General features: G+C 35.3%; 1 protein-coding gene and 1 long non-coding RNA gene across 2 annotated transcripts; one reads left to right on the forward strand and one right to left on the reverse strand.

The window, feature by feature from the left end:
* Positions 1 to 341: 341 nt before the first annotated feature.
* LOC140225842 (uncharacterized) lies at positions 342 to 4,909 on the reverse strand. The gene is made up of 2 exons (XR_011900743.1): positions 4,770 to 4,909; positions 342 to 800 (listed from the first exon to the last, which is right to left on the reverse strand). It is a non-coding gene; the product is annotated as an uncharacterized lncRNA (long non-coding RNA).
* On the forward strand, positions 2,944 to 9,833 carry LOC140225841 (serine/threonine-protein phosphatase 5-like). Its single transcript, XM_072305800.1, has 6 exons — positions 2,944 to 3,187; positions 4,839 to 5,080; positions 5,454 to 5,598; positions 6,209 to 6,330; positions 7,152 to 7,653; positions 8,829 to 9,833. The coding sequence occupies exons 1-6, from the start codon at positions 3,100 to 3,102 to the stop codon at positions 9,191 to 9,193; spliced, it is 1,464 nt and encodes a 487-aa protein (XP_072161901.1). The 5' UTR covers positions 2,944 to 3,099; the 3' UTR covers positions 9,194 to 9,833.
* Positions 9,834 to 10,237: the final 404 nt, after the last annotated feature.

Raw genomic sequence — 10,237 nt, forward strand, 5'->3', positions numbered from 1 at the left:
TGATATTCAGCATTAAAAGCTTAGTAGTTAAGTTTAGAAGGCTGTGAAAGAGTTTATTAATAATGATTTTTTTGTCGGAAAAGCAACCTTTTGCCTTGCAGAAAGAAATTGCCTTACCATTTAAAAAATTTTGTTAGTGTTTTTGCAGCTCCCACCATTGATGAAATTCTGTATGCCCATCACAACTTATGTGGTTTTGTCGCCAATAGAACGTTTTTTCAACAAAAATGAGAAAATGTAACTCATAGCTCTATGGGGCCTTTTACTTTTACTCCCAACTGATCGAACATTAGCCAGAAAATACATGGAGACCGCGCAAATTGCAAAATTTTACTGCTTAAGCGATGGAAAAGATATTTTTAATTATTTCTTTTACAACAGACGGCAGTAGCCACTTGCCGTGGCCCCTTGAGGGCGCCTTGCCGGTAAGCCCGGCCTGTACTACTACAACAGACGGAAGAAATAAAAAATTTAAAAGTGCCGAGGACAAGTGGACTATCACATAAAAAAACATTGCGAAGAAAATCGTCGACGAAGTCAAAATTTTGAAGTAAAAACCCTGGGGAGTCTGGGGCCAGACAGGTTGAATGTTGTGCTCTGCTCAGTAAAACGCTGTTTCATGAAACATTATAATGAGAGGCATCTGTATGGATTTATCCAAGGCTATAGCTCTTTTCTTACTTTTACTTTCTATTACTATTAGGTATCCATGACTTCATTTTTTTTCTGTTTACAGCTGTCGGTCCAAAATAGAGACGATTTGGAGGATGAAGTGATGACCCATTTAATGGCTCCATTGGCTACAACATGATTCTTGGAACATAGATAGGTTACAAAATTAGTGGATCATTATCTTCCAAACAAAATTCTGTTACAACGCAGTTTTGCCTATTTAAAAAAAAATGTTTTTACCGCAGTTTCCAAATGAAAACAAGTATATATAAGAAATAAAAAAAATTGAAAAACTCAGGAAGTGATTCATTTCTTTTGATACCTATGTTGATATTAGGGTTGCCACAAAAATGTATAACTCAAGATGTAAACATTTAGTAAAGGATAACATTTTTTTCACCTATTCTTTTATACTTAGACTTTTTTCCTTTTAAAAAATTACAGCCATTTCAAGCTTATGCCCATCGTCAGGTTTTAAAACACAAATGACGTTTTTTTTCTTCTTATTTTTTTTTTATGAAAAAAGGAGCCTCAAACGGCCATGGTTTTTTAAAAGGAAAACAAGTCAATAAAAAAATTGGTAAGAAAAAGTTTTATCCATTCTAATATGTCAATCCACTCATACATCTAAGAATGCTGATAAAGTTACACCTAACTCAAAGAAGTTGTGAAAATATTGACTTAGGTCAAATTCAAAAGAATCCTGCTTTCTTCTTGAGTTGGTTAGCTTAGCAATCAATCCGCAACTCTGAGTGCTACTCAGTTTTTCGTCTGTCATTAGGTAATGAAAAACGAAATTTAGAAAAATACTGAAATAATTCAAAAAGACGAACTTTTAAGTATATGGCTATAAGTGACGCTTTTGGTAGTCAGAGTAAAGTATTTTTATAAGAGGATGCTCCTCGTTTCTGCTACATGAGTTTTACTAGCGTGCAAGAATTTTCTTAAACATGAAATTTTCAAGGAAAAATCTATGAAAATTGTTGAAAAATAAAAAAAAAAATCTTCGTTTGATGTTATTCTGCAGTAAAATTAACGGCTTATAGAAGACAGCAGTTTAAGGAAGCTGCTCTTACGGTCACCACCTTTGTTAAAAATCACCTCATCATAGAGGATGAGTTCAAACAATTTTTTTTCGGTCGTCCCGTGCATGTAAAAGTTTTTCCTAGATACTTTCAGTGCAATACAATACTTATGCATTTGAATGGTCAAATTCCCAAACAACGTATCTCGGTTTGTGACATTGTAGACTTCCTGTTATACTTTATTTTCTAAACCAAAAACTGGTCAATGGCAATTACTTAAATCCTCTAGGATTTTTCTTCTCTGTTGTAAAAAAAATTTTGTGAAAACTTCACAGAATGATGTTGAATTGATTGCCTTTACGAAAATAAAATAGGAGCAGATATATAAAACTCCGTAGACAAGATACTTACATAGGTAGTCTGGGAGTTTCACCGTGTATTGGGATCCAATGCTCCCTTTTGCTGTATTGTTAACACAGGTGATTTACAAGGGGATAAAAAAAATCTTGTTTTCTAATTTGTTTTTTAAAAACTTCAGATACTTTTCTGGAAAAACTCTTTATCAAATATTTCATTTTTTCCTCTTTTCAAGCAATGTTTTGCCCTACACGAGGCAGTACTTGATCCCCTCCCCTCCCCCTGCAAAGTACCTTTTATCCCCCCCTCTCCTCTAGGTGCCTTGCCTTACGTAAATTGTCCCAACGAGCCATAGAGAAAAAAAAGGAGGTGTTTGCATTTCGGGCATCTTGGATATTTTTTATTACGTAGGTCGATACAGCGACTTTTATCATCAATTTTCTCAGAAATGGTGTAATTTATGGAAAAAAGTCATTCCATAAAAAGTGCTTGAAATTATATCATGAGTTGATTTAAGCAAAAAAATGGGACATTAAGTATGGTTCTTTTTTCATACTTTGAATTTTGGATTTCGCTGGCCAGGTTGTACCATCTACGTCACAGGGTAAACAAACCTCAAGATGCAAACACCTCCTTTTTTTTCTCTATGCCAACGAGCCTACGACTCGCTAGACTTGTGTAGCCTTTAGTTTTTGATAAACCAACAAAAGAAACAGATTTACGGTTCGACGCAAGAGAGGCTCCCGCTTTTTTTTTCAAAGAGGGAGGGAAAAATTCAAGCGGTTCTATGTTTCGTCTGGTTTCGTCGCCATCAACCAATCAGAATCGCAAGTTGCATTAGTTCACGAGTTCTCCGCTTAACCTACAAACAACAACAACAAGCCCATGAGTAATCTAACCTCTTCCTCGAGTGAGGCACGATTCTGAACTCGGTGATAATGATATTGATAACGTCTCTCATTTCTTAAATTAATTTTCCATCGGTTTGAAGAAAATTTCCTCGCCGTTCTTCTTCTGATTCGAATTAATATTATTATTTTCCAATATGAATGGTGTCGATAAGCCTGATATTTCGCCGGAAGCCAAAGAACAGGCTGAGAAATTCAAAGCTGAAGCGAACGAGCTGTATAAGAGTAAGTTTTTACACCTCATTTCCTCTCATTCCTAAAATCAAAACCATTCACATCAGTAGTCAATTCCGCTCTTTACCATTGAACATAATCTGAGTGTTGAGGGTGTTCATAGTTTGTTGTGAAGTCTTGTTCTGTAACACTACTCAACTCCCCGAAGAGCCTCTATTCTTCGTGATTATTTTCCGCAACAGTTGAGTGATGCTTCTTCTCACCTTTTCACCATTGCTTCTAGACAACCACTTTCCTAAGATGAGATCCTGATAATTAAATTCAATGGTTATTTACTATCCTGAATGACAATGGGAGAAACAACACAACGATAGCTCTGTAGCCTGGTTGCATGTCAGCGGACCCTAGGAAGGGATGCATCTTCTTGGAACTTATTGTAATCCAATTAGGTTTTTCTATGACCCATAGTAGGGAATCCTCTTGATAGGCAGATAGAGGTTGAACAACTACATTTTGAACGGACTTTTGTCCAGCAACGACCATGTCAGAGCAGAGGAGAAAAAAGTGGCCAAATGATGTATATGATGATTATTACAGAGAGTTACTTTCTTGGATACATTTCTGGCAGTGTTAATAGATTAGGAGATGTACACCTGTTGGAAGCTAGCTGCGCAGAGCCGAGTTTTGCTACAGCTCTTCTGCTGCTAAGTACTCAGGAACTAATGAGAAGATAGTTGGTCTCGAATAAAATAATAACTATTTTTATGAAGGTTGAATCATGTCCATAGCGATTTTACACTAAAAAATAACAGTATACCAGGAAGTATGCAATGCCACAAGGCCAAATATGCTTTTCTGCAGTTTCACCATGTATATGTTGTTGGCCTCCTGCGGTGTTATTGTCGTGCTACCCCTGCAATCAGAAGGTCCCAGGTTCAATTCCTGATCAGGCAACCTGAGCTGGATGGTCTCAAGTAAGAGTCACCTGGGGCTGGGTGCAGAATAGGAGATTGAAGGATTAAATGAAGGGTTAGCCTCCTAGGGATCCATGAAAATGGTAAAAAACAATTTTCAGCCAAAGCGAGTGATGGGTTTTACATGAAAGGGATTAAGGTTTTTATTTTTCCGAAAAAACAGTGTGACTCTGAAGTTTGAAATCACAGGAACTTGAAAGAAAAATGTTGTCTTTAGCTGTAGGTTTGATCTCAAGTATCATTGCTATATTTTGATTGATTCATGTACGTAAGTAATAATTGGGCGGAATCAAATATCCAGACTGTGAAGGGTGTTTACAATTAGTTAAACATGATTGACTTTACTTATAATTGTTAAACAATATTTGGTTTTGTTTGATCCTAAGGTAAAGTGTGAAACATACTTTCCATTCAAACCAAGCCTCTAACCAATTTCAACTTGTTTTAGAAAATTATCGAAGCAAAGGCAAGACTCTGAAATCTGGTTCGTCTTCATTTGGAATTGGTCAGTGAAGTTCTCTAAAATTTAATCAGATGTACTTTTGGGATTTTGTATTGATTATCCACTTAGTGGTGGTGCAGTGCCATCTGATTTTGCCAAATTTTTCCCATTACCTACTTCTGTTTTTTTAAAAAAGAAAAAACAAAGAAAAACGAACCTATCGTGCAAGTAGGTATCTCTGGTTGTTTTCAGAAGTTCTCACGAATATGATTTTCCTTTCTTTCAGAGCAAGACTTCAATGGTGCTATTGAGCTCTATACCAAAGCAATAGAAACAAATCCTTGCTCAGCCATCTACTATGCCAATCGAAGCATTGCTAACCTCAAGTTAGAAAACTTTGGATATGCCTTAAATGATGCGTCGAAAGCAATTGAAGTAGACCGCAATTACATCAAGGGTTACTACCGGAGAGCAGCTGCATACATGTCTCTGGGAAAATATAAACAAGCATTGTCTGATTTAGCAACTGTGAGTAGCAATGGAACTATGTGTAACTTTTAACATTTTGATCAAACTATTTTCGAATCACAAGAGAGTCTACTCTCTGGCAGTTCTACAGCCCAACTCCCAGGAAGAATTTTTTCCAAGGCTTAGCTTTCTGATGTCATAATGATATCCATTCAAGTAAAATGGTTATATAATGAAATAGATAAGTGCCAGCTATCATGAAGAAAACATCGCCTGAAATTTTTAGAGATGGGTTTCATGGTTACTTATGCTTTTTATTTTGTTATTACTCAAAACCACTTTGGATTTTTTCGTTATTTTTAATTCCATAGTCTGTCGCTTTTTTTGTGTTTTTTCTTCCCCATAATGTTAATGTGTGTATATTTTGTTATAGGTTACTAAGTTTCGTCCAAATGATAGTGATGCTAAAATGAAATACAATGAATGTAATAAAATAGTCAAGAAATTAATGTTTGAGAAAGCAATAGCTGTAAATGATACAAGAAGCATTGCTGATTCCATCAATTTCGAATCGATGAGTAAGTAATGAAAATCCCTGGGATTTTTTGTTTCGTGTGTGTGCAAGTTGCAAGTGTTTTTAATTGTATATAAGTATTAAGGTAAATTTTAGAAATCATAATAAGTGTTTTTGATCAGGAAAAAATTGTAATATCCTTAAAATATAACTCAACAACACTTCAAGAAAGGAGGACAACCTCAAATGCTTTGCTTCTAAGAATTTTAACATGCAAGTTGATATTGTATGAATTTTACACATTATTACAGAATTATCTCACTATTCATTTTTCCAAACAATACTTTCAATGTTAAGTTTCAAGGGGAACAAATTATGATAATCTCAACTATATTCCTCACTGACTTAGGTGCCAGCCATATGTATGGTAGACTCAGCTAGAGTACTTAAAATTGAATCGACCACATTTCTGGCTGTCCAGTGCAACCACACCTTTGCGTGGCACAAAATCAGCGAGAATTATAGTTAATATTGAATGTATTCTACGGAAAAAAACTTCGTAAAAAGAAATGAAAAAATAAATAAAAAAATAAAAAGATAAATAAATAAATATTGACGCAAGTATGATCACTGTCACACTTGGAATGAAAAACAAATTTTCTTATTTTTTTAAGCTATCGAAGACGACTACTCTGGGCCTGCTCTCGATAATGGGAAAGTGACAAAAACTTTCATGGAGGAGTTGCTGAGGACATATAAAGACCAAAAGAAGCTTCACAAAAAATATGCTTATTCAGTAAGTTTTTTTTTTTATTTTAGCCAAGCGTTTTAAAATTCCACCTAACCCAAGTTTTATTTTGCTTCACATTTGTCTTCCATCTATGCACAGCGTTCACAAAATGCACAAATGAACTTAAAAAACAGTTTTTTCCTCTTCTCTTTTTCAAGTATATCTTCAAAACTCTTACTCTGAAATATATCTCTAAGCTCTAGCACAAACATTTTGGATTATTTCCGTTTGAAAATTGTCCGTTAAGAGATGATGGTTAAAAGAATGTAGCAAGAGGCCTCAAGAGTATGTCATCAAATGTATTTACTCAGTTTTTTAATCAGTTATATTGGGTGGATGGTTGGTAATCGGAACAACTTTTCATGCTATAAGTCACCTGAAGAGACCATGTACAGACTGGCTCATCATTGAAGATGAAGTTGGGATTATTTCAATTTCATTTTTAAATATTTGCTTCCAAGAAATAGTATGTCCATGTTTTATGAACATGTTGCCTGCCCTGTCGGAGTCAAGGGCTCGACACTAAAGTATTCATATTATGATTCATTCAGCTCATAAGACCAACATGGGAAAGCTGATTTCGATTGACACTAATTAAATGGTAACCATGGTTCAAGAGCTGTTTTATTATTGCTATAATTTTACCTTCATTTTGGGAGGTTTTTTACAGCGGGGTAAAAACAATTTTACTGTCAATGTCGGCAGGCAGTGTATTAAATATTAGTTTATTTTTGCCATCACCCCTTGTATTTAAATTCGAATGATTACTTTCCTTCCTCCTCTTTTTTTTGTATGTTATCATATTTTTTAATTTTTTATTTTTACAGATCTTGCTGCAAGTAAAGAGCTTATTTGAGAAACAACCCACCCTAGTAGATATAAACATTCCAGATAATGAAAAAATTACTGTCTGTGGTGATATTCATGGTCAATTTTATGATTTACTCAACATTTTTGAAATTAATGGTCAGCCTTCCGAAACAAATCCGTATCTATTCAATGGTGATTTTGTTGATCGTGGTAGTTTTTCAATTGAATGTATATTCACCCTCTTTGGTTTCAAATTATTGTATCCGGACAAATTTTTCATGGCTAGAGGAAACCATGAGTCAGACAATATGAATCAAATTTATGGCTTCTTTGGAGAGTGCCGAGCAAAATATTCATCAGAAATGTGCGACCTGTTCACTGAGGTTTACAATATGTTACCCTTAGCTCATTGTATCAATAAAAGGATTCTAATCATGCACGGTGGACTCTTTTCAAAGGATGGAGTAACTCTGGATGATATCAGGAACATTGATAGAAATCGGCAACCTCCTGAAGAAGGTAATTAGTCCATCTTTTTCATCTGTCTCCCAAAAATGTTCTTTACCATTTCTAACAGTTCACAGAAAAGTTTTAAACATACTTATTTTTCATTAGATTTGACTTATCAGTTTTCAAGAAAACTGCGGAGATTTTGATGCCAAATACCACATTTTTTGCTCCTACCTTGAAGTTTTTCTTAAACTAAGCATATGGGTTGTGCTTGATTTAAACCATATTTTCCCAGATTCATATCTGCTCTAAACTTTGGAGGGGGGGGGGGGTGCAAGGGAGGGTCAAAATTTAAATCTTGGTAGCCTAATTACTTTTGAATGGAAAAATATAATGATTCCAATTATACCAACAATCATTTACAATTGGACGTATTTCCGCCAAACGGAACTAAGCGCTACTTTGAGTTCCTTTTGAGGAATGTAGAATCCTGGATAGCGCGTTCCGTCAAACAGAACTAAGCGCCATGGAAAAGCATTGCGAGTATAGGAACGAGCCCGACGCCCGGTTCCGCCGCCAATCCAAGCCCCCCCTCTACCTTCCTCCCCCAATGGCGCTTAGTTCCATTTGACAGAAATACGTCCAATTGTGATAATAAATATTACATGGCCTGAACATGGGCCTAACGGCCGGTTTTGGTGAAGAATGCTAGTTCTGAGGGCTTGCGATCAAGGACTGGAAAATCTGCATTTCTCGCCAAAATCTGTCCTCAGGCCCATGTTTTGGTCAGGATGAGACCTATGAATAGATCAGCAATGATCAAATCTTGATGCATTGTGTAAGCTATAAACCTTTAATGAGCAAAAATTTTTAAAGTTGAAGGAATTCAGGTAGGGTAGGTAGACCCAAAAAAGGCCCATATCCATACCTCTCCTTTGAAAATCTTGCGAGCTTTGTGAGAGATTGAGAAATTCCTCTGGAAAAATAAAAAATCATTGCTTCCTTTGTATGCAAAATTATGCTTTGTCTCAGCAAAATTCCCCAACAATCTCCTCATTTCCAATACAAAAAAAAAGAGAGAAAAAACTCCTCTGCAGCCAGTCAAGCGCAGTCTTTTTTCTGTTCTATTTCAATGTTAAAATATTTTTTGGCTGAAGAGTTTTGGAAGCAAAAGTAAAAACCCCTCTCTCAAAAGCTGTGTGAATTACTTTAAAATCTTAATATATTTTCATCATACTTTCCAGGTCTAATGTGTGAGCTTTTGTGGTCTGATCCTCAAGATGGTATGGGTCGAATCCCAAGTAAACGTGGAGTCGGAATTCAATTCGGGCCTGACGTGACGAAAGCTTTTTGCGATCACAATAATCTCGACTTCATCATACGGTCGCATGAAGTCAAACAAGAAGGATACGAAGTTCAGCATGATGGTCGATGTATCACAGTCTTCTCCGCTCCCAATTATTGTGATTCGGCCAACAACAAAGGTGCATTTATCAAATTGAAAGCCCCTGCTCTCAAGCCCGAGTATGTTGTCTACAATTGTGTGCCTCACCCCCCTGTGTCAGCGTTAATGTATGCTCATAATTCATTTTTGTCTTTCTTCAATTAAAACGTTTCTGGGGTTGTCGCACGTTTTTTTCCATAAAACGTGTTCTTCCAAGGAGCAGAAACCAAGTGTGCTTTCTAGGAACGCATCAAAGATGTTTCTTTCTTTTTTATTCAGTGCTTTGATCCTCTCACAAATCTTGAAGATACTCATGACTGCACATACAAGCCCTACGCGCATTTGTTGAGTTCGTCTGTTTCCTTTTCAGCTGCTTAGATTAAAAGACTAAGACTTCTATTTTGGTGAATTTGTATATACTTTTTAAAATTTGCCTTTAATCAAGAAACTCTTTTTATTTTACTTTCTCAGTTTCCATAAAATTTTCTCAGATTGCTTTTTTGTCCTCTCGTTGGTCTCTCAGTTTGAAATTATTCTTTATTGTTTAATCATAGTCAGCTTCAATTTGAATCCCAAATTCTCCCAAGATCTGTTAAATATCAACACATTTTGTTTAATTGTGAGTAGAGAGCTTAAATTTGTACAGTCTGTTTCATTAGAAACGAAATTTCTAGGAAGTGAGATAGTAGATAGTGTTAGATTAATGATTAATTTTACTCGTGGTATACGTACCTGTGTGAATGGTGAAAAAAAGAAATTTATACCTTATCAACCGCTATTTCATGAATAAAATATTCAATTTTTACTGCCTCGTACCTTATTTCAAAGGACAAGACACACTCTTCAGTTAGATGTCTCTCTCTCTTTATTTTTAAGTTTACACAGTTTTGCACTATCTAAACAGATAAGAAACCAAGCACCCAAACAAGGGTGGCTAAAATCTAAAAACATGAATCTCAAAGTGTCATGTTTTGCAATTTCCTCTCATTTGTATTTATTTTTTAAAAAGAAAAACATCTTATTATTTCTTACTTTTTTTTTTATTTTTCTTTACCCTCTTATAACTATTCTGAAAAAAATTGAAGCTTTTCTTTTTAAAAATAAATACGATCAGAGATTTTGGAGACTTTTGAGTTTCAGGTTTTCAAGTTTAGCTACTAGGATACGTTTTTTCATGAAGTATTTAGGTATGTAGAATATGTTAGAATT

This window comes from Bemisia tabaci, unplaced genomic scaffold, assembly GCF_918797505.1.
Source record: "Bemisia tabaci unplaced genomic scaffold, PGI_BMITA_v3".
NCBI classification, from domain to species: domain Eukaryota; kingdom Metazoa; phylum Arthropoda; class Insecta; order Hemiptera; family Aleyrodidae; genus Bemisia; species Bemisia tabaci.

Coding starts and splice junctions, on each gene's coding strand:
- LOC140225841 (XM_072305800.1), top strand. CDS start 3,100: ATGAATGGTGTCGATAAGCCTGATATTTCGCCGGAAGCCAAAGAACAG. Junction 5,081..5,453: donor CATTGTCTGATTTAGCAACT/GTGAGTAGCAAT, acceptor ATTTTGTTATAG/GTTACTAAGTTTCGTCCAAA. Junction 7,654..8,828: donor TCGGCAACCTCCTGAAGAAG/GTAATTAGTCCA, acceptor CATACTTTCCAG/GTCTAATGTGTGAGCTTTTG.